The following is a 15,877-nucleotide window of genomic DNA, read 5'->3' as shown; positions in this document are numbered from 1 at the left end:
TGATTGTAGATAAGTTCGGCGAGAGTCGTCTCTCCAACAAGGCCCATTCCATGAATTCCAACAATTCATGTTTCTTGTGTTGTGAGTGCCTATCATACTCATGACAAAGACTACCTTGAACACCATTTTCACATCGAGAGGTCCATGAACTGGTTTTGGCAAGAGCAACTAAGACTGCCTTGAGCACCACTCTAAGCACACAATTTTTCTCCCGGTCCAGACAATCCCTTCAAGTGTTTTCTCATAAAAGAACATCTGGGTACTGATAAGCAAGTTCTATTGCATAACAATGAAGAGAACACACATTTAGATGAAATGTAATAATCATTTTTTCAGCCCACAATAAAGGAAAAAAAATCAGGTTTGCCTAAATAGCTTTTTTACCCTCCAAAACAGATGAATACAGGGTTTACCACCCCAAGATTGTGAGAGGGAACATGATCAACATCAAATTTCATCCATCATCTGCCTTTCTTCGGTCTCCATCTATACAGCTAGGCTTCTATTACGAATAACCACCTAGGCATAACCATTTCAAGAAAATGGAGGCAATAATGGAGATCACACAAGGGTCGATTTTCATGATTTCAAACCCCAAGTGAGACTCCTCACATGTCCGATACACCGATAATACTGAAATTTAGCCTCAACTATAATATGATTTATGATACCTTGGCCAAGCTAAATAGTTCTCCTCTCCTGTCACAGATGGAAGCTTTGCTACACCAACTATTGATGCCGCTACCCAAGTGAAATTCCTCTTTCTTCATTTTATAACTTCTCCATAACATTTGCAAATCCCGCTAAGAAGCACACCTTTCCTGAAAAATAAATTGAACATAAGCATATCAATACAATGTCTTCTTCACAATAGCAACAATGAGTTAATTATGCTGTAATATTCCAGGATGAGAACCATAGTGCTATGACCTTCCAACACACATTACATCTAATTGTTTACAGTATAGCAAAGTTATCTCCAATGTGAAGCAGAGGGTATCACCTTCGAAATATGTGAAGCAGCAAATCGACAAGGATATCTAATGAATTGTCATAAATCAAATAATAACGATGCAATCCACATGCATACCTCCAGCTGGGAAACATAAAAGCAAGGAGAAACCATCCACAGAGAATATAGCTAAAAAAGCGAAACCAAACTAGGAAAAAAAAACATATATTTGTACATAATTAAGAACCCTCTGGTTATACGGAGATACCATAATTTCAATACCTTCTTCAGATTTCCAGGCATCAACTCATAAAGTAAATAAAAAGAGGACATAAAACTTCACTTTGGATGTCATTTTCATTTTCCTTTATTCGGTCTTCATTTGTACAGCTGCCCAATTAGCCACAGCTCCTTGCGCAATAAGATTTCTGTGAGTTTTTCAAACTTTAATTCCTCTCAACATCATTAGAAATTGGCAAAAAGGCAGTTTGAGATCTCTCACTTAGCACTTCTTGTCAATCTTAAAACCTAAAAGAATCCTCTAGTATAACCGAGGTGAATGGAAGGGCTTTTATGATAGATAATCACCGAGGCATAACCATTTCTAGAAAATGTAGGCAACAATCGAGATCACACAAGAGTTTCATTTACATGATTTCCAACCCCAAGTTAGACTTATCATATGTCCTGGGCAGTAGGTAACGATATTACTGAAATTTAGCCTTAACTGTAAGACGATTTATGATACCTTGGAGGTGGAAGTTTTGCTGCACCAACTATTGATCCGCTACCCAAGTAAAATTCCTCTTTCTTCATTTTATGACTTCTCCATAATATTTGCAAATCCCACTAAGAAGCACATCTTTCCTGGAAAATAAACTGAACATAAGCATATCAATACAGAGTGTCTGTCCTCTTCACGGTATGCTGTAAAGTTTCAGGATGAGAACCATAGTTATTATATGACCTTCTGACACATATTCCATCTAATTGTTTACAGTACAAGGAAGTTATCTCCAATGCGAAGCAAGGTTATCAACTTCGAAATAAGTGAAGCAACAAATCGACAAGGATATCTAATAATTTGTTACAAACCAAACCAAATAAAAACGATGCGATCGACCTGCATACCTCCAATTGGGAAACATAAAACCAAGCAGAAACCATCCAAAGAGAATGTGGCGAAAAAAGCCAAACCAAACTAGTAGAAGGGAACGAATGTCTGTACATAATTAAGAACCCTCTGGTTGTCCGGAGGTATCATAATTCCAATACCTTCATCAGATTTTTAGTCATCAACTCGTGAAAAGGTAATTAAAAAGTGCATGTGAAACTTCTCTGTTCATATCCGTGAAAGAGTTTGATTGCAAAAAAGGGAAAACATTGGTTGTCAGATGAAATAACTTACCTCAATTCGTTTAAAGTTTGCACACAAGGGAACAATTTGTGGTCGGCGATCAAGAAGCTTTCAAGAGCAACGTGCACTTATCCGTCAGTCTTCTCCCTCAAATCCATATTCAAATTCGTATCCAGATTCGTCATCTTGTACCTCTGATTCGTCTCTGTCTCCCTCAAATCTGACTGCCTTCTCCGAGCAAAGCAAAGAAATTGCCTCCACATTTAATTTCCCGCAACTCTTTATATCAACAGATCGCAGTCCCTTCAAGCTTGATAGATCAGGCAACTTCTGTAAAGATCCACATCCAAAAATACTCAATTCTTCCAAACATTGTGGTAGTTCGCCTTGAATCTCAACCAGATTACTGCAGAAGGACACATGAAGACACCGTAGTTGGTTGAGATTACTTAGATCAGGTAATATCCACACCTGTTGAAGTTCCAAAAGCTGCAAATCTGGGTTCTCCGAACCATCAAGGCCTCGAATCTCTGAGATTACACAGTTAGTAATCCAAAGATCTGATAGGTTCGTCAAATTCGATAGATCCCCGGGGAAAACAAGTGACTTGCAACCATCCAAACTCAATAATGATAAACTGGAGGGAAGGCTCGGGAGGCAACGCAGATTATGGCAGAAGAGTTTAAGTGTTTGGAGTCGGGGAAGGAGACTCCTACAATCTGTGGGTAAGGCGGTCATGTGTTTAGAGCCCAAACCCAAGGATAATAAACTGGAGGGAAGGCTCGGGAGGCAACGTAGATTAGGGCACCGGAGTTCAAGTTTTTGGAGTCGTGGAAGGAGACCGATATCTATGGGTAAGGCGGTCATGTGTTTAGACTCCAAATCCAAGGATAATAAACTGGAGGGAAGGCTCGGGAGGCAACGCAGATTAGGGCACCAGAGATCAAGTCTTTGGGGTCGAGGAAGGAGACTACTAATATCCGTGGGTAAGTGGGTCACACGATAAGAGTATAGGTCCAGAGTCTCCAGTTTGCTTAAATTCCCAATCCCCCCTGGCATCGGATATTCTTGCACAGGCCCATCAGATTCCCAACCAGCATCATGTTCGCTAAGCGACAGCTTCAATTCCTTTAAATTAGTCAGGTTTGAGAGATCTGGAAACGTATCCATATGCAAGTCATGCAACTCTAGAATGATAAGACTTTCAGGAAGCCTCGGTACCACGTATATTGCAGCATTCCACAATTTCAAGATCCTTAGGGATCGATTTCTATAGATGCAATTGCCAATTTCCACTTCCACATTGAAATCGTCTGTAAATTGGACATCTATTTCTTCGAGCTTCTCAATTGTCCAGAAGGCATCGGGTATTTTACTTGTGTCATTTAAATCCATCTTCGCTACTTTCAAATTTTTCAACTTTCCGATGGAATCGGGTAGTTCTTTGATCTCCGTTTGGGTTATATCCAGCTCAATCAATGATTCCAAATTTCCGATGGAATCGGGTAGTTCTTTGATCCCCGTTTCGGATATATCTAGCTCAATCAATGATTCCAAATTTCCGATGGAATCGGGCAATTCTTTGATCCCTGTTTGGGATATATCCAGCTCAATCAGCGATTCTAAATTTCCGATTGTATCCGGAAGCCTCTCGAACGATATGCAACATTGCAGAGATAGGTATTCAAGGCTCGCAAGATCTCTACCTAGCTCGTCTGGCAGCCTCCGAAGATTGTTACAAGAGCTTACATCTAAGGAAACTAGGCTTTTCAAATGACAAATCGACCTATCAATATCAGTTAATGATTCACAGCCCTTTAGGATCAATCGTTCTAAATTTACCTCAGCAGAGAAGATGGGAGTTCTCTCCAAGCAATCGCATCCGGTCAAATTCAAAATTTTCAAATTCTTCATCACCTGTGAAAAGAAAAATCATGCAAAGATTATTTTTGAATCTCATAAGACGGAATAATAAGTGTTGTCTAGCATATAACATACCTCCATATGGCTCCACCCCTTCCAATCATCCGTAATTTCACTGTTAGATAGATCAAGAATAACCACATTCTCCATGGAGAAATTTGCAATGTTAAATGTTGGGGGAATACCGTGCCAAGAAAGCCATCGTAAATGCGGAAGGAGATACGAATTCTCCCGAAAAACATTAGCCGGAAGAACATTTGATGGTGATTCGTGCCAAAGAAGCCTCTCTTCAACACAAAAATGTTCCTCCAAACCGTTAACTCGAAGAAACCCCACATTTGATATTCTCTTAAAATCTTTACGAGTAAAACGGTACTGCAGCTCATGGTCAAAGTGTAGATGAAGAGCTTCAACTTTTGTTTTTCCCTGCCCAATGGTAAAATTTAGAAACAAAAGAGTTGAAGCGAAACACATTTATTCAAGTTCACTATTTTAACGGGTTGAGTTGGAGTACTATCGTTACTTTAATCTTGACAGAGCAAAAATATTGGTTTGAGTAGGTCACAGTAGTGCTAGAGAACACAAAAAAGTAACTTGATTTTTTTTTAAAAGGAAAATGTCCACAAGTAACATGGAGATTCATCGCACGGGGGATTTTACCTTACGTCTCCTCAGCAAATCCAATGCTTCCTTGGGATCCCATACCCTCCTTTGCTTCTCTATTTTCATCTTACTTTCTTGACGAGCCATTTCTCTTCCGAAATCTCTGAGTTGGTCATGCATCAACACTTTATTATACTCTCCAATCTTTATCAAAGACATGTTCTGCAGAACTTCCATATCTACTTTTGGAAAAAATTTAGATTTTTCCCAGAAATGGACCACAATGTCTTTGTCATGTCCAATGAAAAAACAAGCTATATCGAGGAATATATGTTGTTGTCGAAGTTCTAATGCATCATAACTTATTTTTAGCTTACTCTGAACATCCACATGAGGAACCTTTTCCAACTTCTCCAATATGTCATCCCAGCTTTTCTTTTCAGTGCCAGATAAAAGTGAACCTATGACCTCAAGAGCTAGCGGAAGACCTCTAGCAATGCCTATTGCCCTCTTGGATTGGTCAATATACTCAATCAAAGGAGATTCTCTTCTGAAAGCATGTTTGCTAAAGAGTTGAAGAGATTGACAGTCATCCATGCCATTAACCTCATAAGTGCAGTCCACTTCCGGAACAATGAGAACATCTTTCTTTCTTGTAGTAATAATGAGTTTGCTCCCTTCACCAAACCAATCACCATTTCCTACAAGTGCATCCATATGATCCTTTTCTGCCACATCATCGAGAAGAAGGAGGACTCTTTTATTAGACAACCTATCTTTAATGGTCTTAATCCCTTCATCAATATTTCTTATATCCATGCATTTCGTGTTGAGGATGTCAGAGATGAGCTGATGCTGCAAGCGGTGAATGCCCTCGAGTTTTGAGGTTTCACGGACGTTAGAAAGGAAGCAACAACCATCGAAATTTTTTTTTTTTTTTTGGGTTTTTTGGGTAAAGCCCTCGAAATTTTTTTTAAGCTTATTGTAGATGATTTTGGCAATAGTCGTCTTTCCGATGCCACCCATCCCGTGGATTCCTATAATCCGTGTTTCACTTGTCTCAGCACCTATCTTTTCCATGATTGCGTCCACATGGTTGTCGACACGGACCAAGTAGTCTGATACCGCTAGATAACCCTTTTTCAACTCGCTGAAAACCTTATGGGTAAGTTCTTTTGCGAACTCTCCTTCTCGCCTAGTGTTTGTTGGAGGCAAAAGACAATGAGTTAGAAAATTGTGTTGAATTAACTATGTTCTGACAAGACCAAATTAAATTCGGAATGTGTTCTTCAAGGATTTATTCCATTGTAGATGAATTAGCGTTGGTACTTACAGTTAATGAATGAACTAAACTGGAAAAAAAATGATGCTTGGAATAAAATGGGACAAAATTGGGATTGTGCCATTACTTAGCGAGATTTCAGCAGTGTAACTTCAATAACTCAGAATTCAATTTAAACAGGGCTAACAAAAATCTAGAAAAGAAACCTGAAACACATCAAGTTTTAATGGTACAAGGTACATGAGATGGAATGCTTAAAGCAATCACCTGTTCTCCTTCTTGCTATGCAGGTCCCATCCGTTTATTGCTCCCACTGCACTGAGAGCATCCTTCCACCCTTGAATAGTCTTTTCGTCGTGTCGCTTCTTGTTTTCATGTGCAAGAAAGGCCTGTGCATAACCCTCTGTTTGGTGCCGAACCTCTGAAGGTGCCACATCATAAAAAATAGGGATGATCTTCTGTCTTCCAGTTTTCTGGCACTCGACCATCTGGACTAACTCCTTGAGACACCATACGCTAGAGGCATAGCCTTTCGAAAAGATAGGTATTGAGATCTTCGACTGATTAATTGCTTGGAGAAGTTCCGGGGCAAACTCTTCCCCAACGCCGAGCTCTTCGTCGTCCTTAAACGTGCGGATTCCCGCATCTTTAAGACTAATGTAAAGGAAGTCGGTAAAACCTGCTCGAGTATCTGATCCATTGAAGCTTAAGAATACTTCATAGTCATATCCTGATGAAGTAGCCATTCCTTGACCTTCTGTTGAAGTGTGAGTAGAAGAAGCGCCTCCTGCTGTTGCATCATTTTCACAGATGCGTCTTTTTTTTGCCCTCCCCTCCATTTGATCTCACTTGATCTTCTCTTCAAGGAACAAAAATTGAAAAGTATAGCAGCAAAAGCAGTGGCAGCTAGAGATGGAAAATGTTTAGAAGCCAGAACTAACAAACGGAGATCTCGGTGGGTCATTAAACGTGGAAGACAGGGTTGGCTCAATATGCAGAGAGTCAGGGTCTCCAGTTTGCTACAGTTGGTCAATAAGAACGTTTCATTACAGCCTGTCAAAGTTGACGAATGCAGGTTTTTTCAAAACCAAAGTGGTCCCTCCCAACTCAATTCTTCTCTTTTATCTTCACCGTCATAACGCAATTGAAAAAAACAGGAAGATACAATTGCGGAGTAAATAAACTAGTGGAATTCTAAAAAGATGGGAGCAATCGAGTACTTTCGGTTATGATGCTCTTCAATTTTAATAATCTTAGTCTTTGTGGAGTTTCTGACAACACCGCGTTGTGATGAATGGCCCGCGCACTCGCCCGTGGCGCGTTTTCGCTGGTACATAATTGTAGGGTCACTTTCGTGGTTTGGGTGTTGAGTCGGGGCTATTTTGGGGAAAACAGCCCCCCCGTCTGGTCATACGAGTTGTTGTTCCTGTGCCTGATCGCGGAGATTTTCTTTGACGTTTTTGTTCTCCCACACGCGCAGATAAATGAATTATTGGTGTGATTCCTTTTTGTTTTGGTCGATGTGTGATTCCTTCTTGAGAAATCTGGTTCACGGACTGTTCGTAGTCCAAGTCTTCGAATACTTTGACTTTGCCCTTCTAGTTCCGTGACACACATCTCCTCCCCCCCCCCCCCCCCCGCGCTGTTCTTTTATTTTATTTTTTCTTTGGAGAGTGATAGCTATTGCAATTTTTAATCTAATGATTGTATTTCGATGCAAGGCAAAACTATATGTATATGGCAATTTCGTAATTTCCATTTAGTTAAATTAGACAGTATCAACTTTTCTGATGATTGATGACACGATTAGTTAGTCTATTTAAAGATCAAAGTTTCTCTGAAGATATGGTGTTTATTTTGTAAGTATTTTTCAAGTTTCTACATTAATTTTGTGGTAACTGAACATTTCGTGTTTCCCCATAGAAAATAGCCACTTCGCAACTCAAGTTTCACGATACTGACTCAATGACAACCAACATAAGCAGTAGCTACCAAAACTATCTTCTATCAACCATTCTTTAGCCAACCAAAGTCACCCGTAAAGAATTGGTACGTACAATATCATAAGCTTTTCAGAGTCCGGATTATGATCAATCCAATGATGAATAAACCAAGTATCGCTTCCCCTCCATTGATCTCACTTGATCTTTTCTTCGAGAAATGGTTCAGAGATGAAAAAAATTCAGAAGCCCTACTTATCAAATGCTACCAGCCAAAAAAGAGAAAATCGTTTATCGAATGGTGGCCACCTATCAATCAACTATCAAAGTAATAAACCCACCGAAGACCTCAACCGTCGTTCACGACGAAACTGGTTTGCGAGAATCCAAGGAAAACCTGGTTAAAAGCAAAAAGTGATAATGAAAAGACATAAAGCAATACGGCAAAGAAAAAGAAGATGGGTCATCCTAACGCGGAAAAGAAGACCCTGCCAATGCTTTAGCGTGCCTTTTTGTTGTCGGCAAGATTTTTTCCCTTACCGAGAGGAATTTATTTTCATAGTTATATTCACGAAAAATTGTCATTGAGATCCTGTTTTACCATCTTCTTTATTTAACTTAGGGTCAGTTTGTTTGATAAAAAATCATTTTTGAGAAAAAAATTTCCATACTTTTCCGGTATTTGAATTACGTGAAATTATTTGATCAATATAAAATGTTTACCATGGACTAAAAATAATAAGCTTAGAGAATAATGATTTGGTAAAAAGGAATCGTTTTTCCTGATCTCTTGCTGTGTTGAAGTGAGAAGAATATACTTCATCAGTGCTAAATTTTCTTACATTCCCAAAAACAAGATCATATATAATACTTTACAAATATGGTTTCATAATTTTTATCCTAATTTCTTTGTAATCATTGTTATTTTGATGGGATTACAAAATACACAAAGACGATATCGATTCGAGCTTATTAGTCATTATATGTTACTTTTAACGATACAAGCCGCCTTTAATGGATTTCACTTATTACCAATTACGATAAAATCAATTTTTTCAACTTGTTTTCACCATAATCAATTTTTTTAGTTTAATTTCTCTGAAATTAAATTTCCTAAAAAAATTTTCCTATGACAAGAAAATCCTCACCGAGATAAACACACTCTAAAAGTTTGTTTTTATGTGATTTTCAATTTTCATATGATGATATTTGATCGGAGGGAATCGCAAGATGAATCATTGGTGTGATTCCTTCTCGAGCAAGTTGGTTCATGGACTGTTCGTAGTCCGAGTCTTCATAGACTTTTGACTTTGCCCTTCGAGACCCGTGATGTTTCAGTCTTCTTGCACCAACCGTATGCTGTTCTGTCTTTTTTTCTTCTCTCTTTCTGAGAGTGGTAGCTAATGTTAATACTACGTTAAAACGAGGCATAGGGAGCTTAGGTTTTAGATTGTTGGCGTCCGCATCAAAATCAAATCGACCAATCTCATGCAACTATTAATCTAATGATTACATTTCGAATCAATACCAAACTATATGTACATGACACATTCCATTTTCATTTAGTTAAATTAGACAGTATCAATTTTTTTATTTGATTGATGCCATGATTGGCCAGATTATTTAGAAAATAAAGTTTTTGCTTGCGAGTATTTTTCTAAGTTTCTAAATCAATTTCGCTGTAACTAAACATTTCATGTTTCACGATAGATAATAAAATCTCGTTAGATCCGGAGGTGTAAAAATGTTCCATTCCTGAATTCACAAGTTCTTAAGTCTTTTTAGACATAAATCCTAGTGTGACCAACAAAAAATTTAAGATTGAAGATATTAAATCACGATGACTCGATGAGTCAAAAAAACCTCTTGGGAAGTATCAAATTCCCTGAATTGAGACCAATGGAAAATTAAATTTGTTCTCTGATAGCTTTAGCTTTGATTATACTCCACCAAGCTTTTGGTTTACTAATCGAAAGTTTAGAAGTCTCATTGCAGATTTTTTTAAATCTGACTCCTTTCGTTCGAATCGAAATCGAGCTTCCTCCATTAGCTCAAAAGCTCGGGGAAGAAGAGAAAATAGGTGGGATCCCACTGCCTGACTCCTACTCTTATCAAAGGAAAAGAAAGACTTTTTGTATAGATGCATGGGGGCCTTAAGTATCAAGACCCTTTGTTCCTCCTTCACCACAGAACATTAAGAAACTAATAAGAGGAAGATTTTTTTGAATGACTTTTTGGTTGGTCATTGAACTTGGAGAAGCCAAAGGATTGGGTGAATATGGAGAGAGAGCCGTGGGCCAGTTTTGCTGCAAAATTGGTCAATAAGGATGCTTCCTTGAAGCATCGCTCCCAGCCTGTCAAAATTTGATAATTATTTGCGTTCCTTAACGCAGCAAAATTACTGGACGTGTGGTGCAGATATTTTGGGGATTACAATCAACTTTTGTCACCCAAACAAATAAATGGGCGGATTCATTCAAAGTCGAAGTCAACAAAAGCAGACATCAAACTTCCAACCAAGTTCGTTTGCCCCCATCCTAATCAAGGTGAACTCCGGTCGGTCTAGTTTGATGGGCTGATCAGGCTAAGAAAAAAAACCAAGAAATAAAAGACAAGTGTTGTGATGGCATACGTTAGACAAGGGGCTAAGGTAGAAACTCTGAAATTATCTACTAAACTTATTTGTCAAATCTGCGATATAGATATCTTGCTGCAATATAAAATCGAAAGGTCAAGACTTTTTTCAAAGAAAATTAAGATTCCATGTCAACTTAATACAAAACTGAAAATTTATGTTCTCCCTGATAAAGTAGAAAGTTAAGGACATTTTTAATAGCAATTTGGAACGCTCAAGATTCTCTAGATCTGGAAAATTCAGTTTTTCCAAAAATGACTTTTTTATAAAAGAAAATGAGAACCGTTTGTATTTTCACACTTGTATAGTATCTATTTTCATGAATCCATTCATTCACTTGCTAAGATGATTTGATCAATATCACTTAATATATCAATTTTAGTATACTTATTAACATTACTTGTAAATAACCCGGATTTATTTTGTTAAACTTCAAATGACGAAAGGCCCCTGCTTATTGAGTAAAAGTGCACATCTTTTTTAACAACATTGATGAAAAAAAAACCACATACTGCTAGCAATTGTAATTAAATTGCCATTAAGTAAAACCCGTCATGTGAAACGGCGAACGTGTGTTATTTTACAAATTATCATTGAAAATCTCCAGAAATTATTGAATTTGTGCTATGGAATCATTCATCAGATGCTGCCGGCCAAAAAAAGGAAATCATCTAATCAAATGGGGGCCGCCTATCAATTAACTATCGAAGTAATTAACCCGCCAGGAACCTCAACCGTCATTCACGGCGAAATGGTCCGAGAGAATCTGAGGAAAATCTCAATAAAAGAGTAAAGTGATAATAATGAAAAGATATAAAGCAATAAAGCAAAGCAAAGGAAGATGGGTCATGCTAGTGTGGAAAAAGAAAACCCACCAACGCTTTTTAGCGTGCGCCTCTTTCGGCAGGACTTTAGTCAAAAGTAGCCCGCAAGGCAAAAGAAGAAGAAGAAGAAGAAGAAAAACAACAACATGAGGATGCATTTCGGTGGCAAGAAATCATTCACTATTGCTCCTTCCTGTTTTGCCCCTTCTTGTCCCGAGGAATTCCTTTTCATAGTTATATTCACGAGAAATCATCCTTGAGATCTTGTTTTACCATCTTCACTTTTGTTCTGACTTTAGTCGTGGGGGCTTGGATATCCGGAAGAAAGTAACAATTCTTGTAATCGCACGAAAGCTGATAGTAAATGATTTTGGCAATAGTCATTTTTTCGATGCCACCCGTCCCATAGGTTCCGATGATTCGTGTTTCACTTGATTGAGCACCTATTATTTTCATGAATTTATCTCCTGGTGATCGACACTGACCAAGCAGTCCAGTTAGCCTTTTTCAACTTAACTTTTAAGAAAAGTGGAATGGAATATATTCTTGCTTTGCTTTTGTCCTTTTTCGCTACGCGCTCGAGACCTTAACATTTGTCCACCTTCTTTTTAGCATTTCACTTTTTCTCTTCTGCTTTTCGGGACAAGATAGAATATGAAGGGATATGATTGTTCACTTTGAATCTCTTTATTGGCATCAATTATGTGGTCTATCGTCATACAAATCTGACATTTATCAATGACTTCTTTTTTCTTTTTTTTTGGATCTGGATTTATCAACGACGTTAGCTTGCAAACACTTGCACAATTTTGTTCCAAAGGGTAATACTTTCCAAAAAAAAGAAAAAAAAAAGATGGAATTGTCCCTCACATTCTTCCTCGTTTATTTAACTTAGGGTCATACTATTTGATGAAAAATCATTGTTTGGAAATTTTTTTCCGTACTTTTCAGTGTTTGAATTACGTAAAACTATTCGATCCATGGAAAACATTAACCATGGGCTAAAAATAATTACCTTAGAGAAAATGACTTGGCAAGAAGGAATCGTTTTCCTTGATTTATATCATAATTTCTTAGTAATCGTTGTTATTTTGATGGATTACAGAATAATCGAAGACGATATCAATTTTTTAGTCATTACATGTTACTTTTAACGATACAAGCTGCATTTAGTGGATTCACATATTACCAATTACGATAAAATCAATTTTTTTCAACTTGTTTCCACCATAATCAAAATTTTCTGATTTACTTTCTTTGAAATTGAATTTCCTAAAAACCTTTTCCCGCAACAATAAAATTCTCGGCGAGATAATCGCATTCTAAAAGTTTGTTGTTATATGATTTTCGATTTATATGATGGTATTTGATTGGAGGAAATCGTAAGACGAAATTATCGATGAACATGAGAATTGGAGATCGATTTGTTGTCGTGTGATGTTTGCGGGTGAATGAGAGAATAAATAAATTAGTGTTGGATTTTACACAGTGATCTAGTGACTTTTTTTTTATCTTTTGATGAAATCTCTACGTATATGGAAGTCTGACTGTGAGGCACGAAGTACCAAATAAAATGAAACGTTGGTGTGATTCCATCTTGAGCAAGTTGGTTTGTGGACTGTTCGCAGTCCAAGTCTTCGTAGACTTTGACTTTGCTACTCTAGTCCCGTGATGTTTCAGTCTTCTTGCACCAACTGTACGCTGTTCTTTTATTTTATTTTTCTTTGGAAAGTGGTAGCTAATGTTAATACACGTTAAAACGAGGCATGGTTTACTTAGGTTTAGATTGTCAGTGTCCTCCGCATTGAAATCATATGGGTTAATACCACAAAAAATTCCAAATTGGTATATTTGTAATAAATTTATCCCAAATTAATTTTTTTACCACGAAAACCCTCAAACCGGTATACATGTGACAAATTTACCCCAAACTAATTTTTTGACCACAAAAAATCCAAAACTGATACATTTGTGATAAATTTACCCTCCATTAAATTGGATTAATACCACAAAAAATCACAAACTGATACATATGTGATGGTAAAATCCCAAACTGGTATACCCATTAGTTGCCACGTGTCATCCAACTTAGAAATTTAACAGTAAAATTTAACGGAGGGTAAAATTGTTATAGATATACCAGTTTGGGGTTTTTTGGAACAAAAAAATTAGTTTGGAGTAAATTTTTTTATAAGTGTACAAGTTTGTGATTTTTCGTGGTATTAACCCAAATCATATCGACCAATCTCATGCAATTTTTAATCTAATGATTCTATTTTGATGCCAGGCAAAACTATGTTCATACGACACTTTTGAACTTTCCATTTAGTTAAATTAGACGGTATCAACTTTTCTATTGATTGACGACATGATTGGCTAGACTATCTAAAGATCAAAGCTTTTCTGAATAGATGGTGTTTGTTTGGAAGTATTTTTCTAAGTTTCTAAATCAATTTTGTGATAACTTATTCCACGTTTCACGATAGCAAATAGCCACTTCGCAACTAAAGTTTCACAATACTAACTTGACGACAACCAACATAAGCTGCAGATACCAAAATCAGCTTCCATCAACCATTCTTTAGCCAACCAAAGTCGCTTGTAAAGCGCTGGCACGTACACTATCATAAGCTTTTCACGGTCCAGATTCTGATCAACCCAATGATGAATAAACCAAGCATTGCCTCCCCTCCATTAATCTCACTTCATCTTTTCTTCGAGAAACAATTCAGACATGAAAAAAGTTCAGATGCCCCACTTATCAAATGATGCTGGCAAAAAAAAATAATTTATTGAATGGTGGTTGCCTATCAATCAACTATCGAAGTTATTAAAATTATTTTTGGATGAAAATGCCCTTAATCGGTTGGAATATTTAACCGGCTGACGAGGTCAAGCTCTTATTTGTAGTTGCCTTGGCCATTTCATGCCATTATTTGAAATAATGTCAACTTCAAACTTTTATTTAAGAAAATGAGGACATTTCAAGCCCTTATTTGGAATTTTCCCTACAACCAAAAATAAAAGACAAGTGCAGTTATGGTGTACATCAGACAGGGGGCCAAGATGGAAACTCTGAAATTATCTATTAAGCTTATTTTCAAATCTATGGAATAGACATCCTGTTGCAATATCTAAATTAATTTGATAAAATTGAAAATTCGGGACATTTTCAAAGAAAATTGATTTTCCATGTCATCTTAATACAAAACTAGAAATTCTCCTTGATAAAGTTGACAGTTTAGGATATTTTTAAAAGCAAAAGTTCAAGATCCTCTACAATATTAGGATATTTTTAAAAGCAAAAGTTTAAGACTTAGACTTTATGTTATGTGAACAATCGTTTGAAAGATGCTCCGATTTGAATCGCATAGCATAAAATCCAGTGGAATCGGCACACATAATGCTCAGAAACTTTCGAAGATGGAATCAACACAGGGGCTCTAGGTTCATTGACTCTGTGCTAATGCTCAAAGTCTACGATTGTTCACATAGCATAAAGTCTAAGTCTTAAAAAGGCAATAGGAAAGGGCTCTAAGTTCATAGACTATGATTACAAAAAGACTTGATTCCAGTCGAATATCAAGCATGAAAGCGTATTTGTTAACTGGGCGGGTTTTGGGGGTTTCTCTTGAGTCTTTTCCATGTATTTAACTAGTATGGTGGCAGATTCACTAATTACAATTACATAAAACCAATTTTTTCAACTTGTTTTTCAATGCAAAAAACAAAAAAAAAACACTAGAAAATGGTTCACTTTCTTTAAAATTGAATGGGATAAGTGCATTTAAAGTCCTAAAACTTGTCACGAAAGTACAATTTAGTCCTAAAACTTTTAAAAATCCAAATAAGCCCTAAAATTTGTCATGAAAGTGCAATTGAGTCTTAAAACTTTCAAAAAGTGCAATCAAGTTATAAAACTTGTCAAATTGGTCCAATCAAATCCTTCCGTTAACTGCACTATTTGAAAGTTTTTGTATTCTATTGTACTTTGGTGACAAATTTTAGGGCTTGATCACACTTTTTGAATGTTTTAGGATTCGATTGCACTTTCGTGACAAGTTTTAGGACTTAATTGCACTTTTTGAAAGTTTTAGAACTCAATTGCACTTTCGTGACAATAAGTTTTAGGACTTCCAATACACTTATCCCAAATTGAATTTCCTCTCTCTCTCTCTCTCTCTCTCTCTCTCTCTCTCTCTCTCTCATACACAAACACACTAGCCGATTGTGTTGAGCCCCATGATTTTTCTTATGCTCTTATCCATTTTTGGCCAAGGATAAGATATATGGATTTTTTTATTAATTTATTTGATCTCTACTGTTGGTTCTACGGCTATGTCAATTTACTAATTCATTAG

At 37.0% G+C, this 15,877-nt stretch overlaps 1 protein-coding gene across 1 annotated transcript; it reads right to left on the bottom strand.

Annotated features, from left to right (window-relative positions):
* Positions 1-305: 305 nt before the first annotated feature.
* Positions 306-7,377, bottom strand: LOC130137916 (disease resistance protein RPV1-like). Its single transcript, XM_056310492.1, has 7 exons — positions 6,385-7,377; positions 4,893-6,030; positions 4,308-4,658; positions 3,875-4,226; positions 2,361-3,667; positions 1,701-1,819; positions 306-821 (listed from the first exon to the last, which is right to left on the bottom strand). Exons 1-5 carry the CDS (start codon positions 6,954-6,956, stop codon positions 2,445-2,447), a joined length of 3,636 nt encoding a protein of 1,211 aa, XP_056166467.1. The 5' UTR covers positions 6,957-7,377; the 3' UTR covers positions 306-821; positions 1,701-1,819; positions 2,361-2,444.
* Positions 7,378-15,877: the final 8,500 nt, after the last annotated feature.

Source organism: Syzygium oleosum, unplaced genomic scaffold (genome assembly GCF_021117445.2).
Source record: "Syzygium oleosum isolate NSW1041296 unplaced genomic scaffold, Sole_v2.1 Sole_v2.01, whole genome shotgun sequence".
Taxonomy (NCBI): Eukaryota; Viridiplantae; Streptophyta; class Magnoliopsida; order Myrtales; family Myrtaceae; genus Syzygium; species Syzygium oleosum.
Note: the sequence above shows the minus strand (reverse complement) of the source record. Positions and strands in the feature narration are given on the sequence as shown.

Bases quoted from the DNA above. Each gene is read 5' to 3' on its own strand.
- LOC130137916 (XM_056310492.1), bottom strand. From the start codon at position 6,956: ATGGAGGGGAGGGCAAAAAAAAGACGCATCTGTGAAAATGATGCAACA. The intron at 6,031-6,384 runs GTGATTGCTTTA...AACAAACACTAG, and splicing joins CATAGCAAGAAGGAGAACAG to GCGAGAAGGAGAGTTCGCAA. The intron at 3,668-3,874 runs TCGGAAATTTGG...TACCCGATGCCT, and splicing joins CAAAGAATTGCCCGATTCCA to TCTGGACAATTGAGAAGCTC.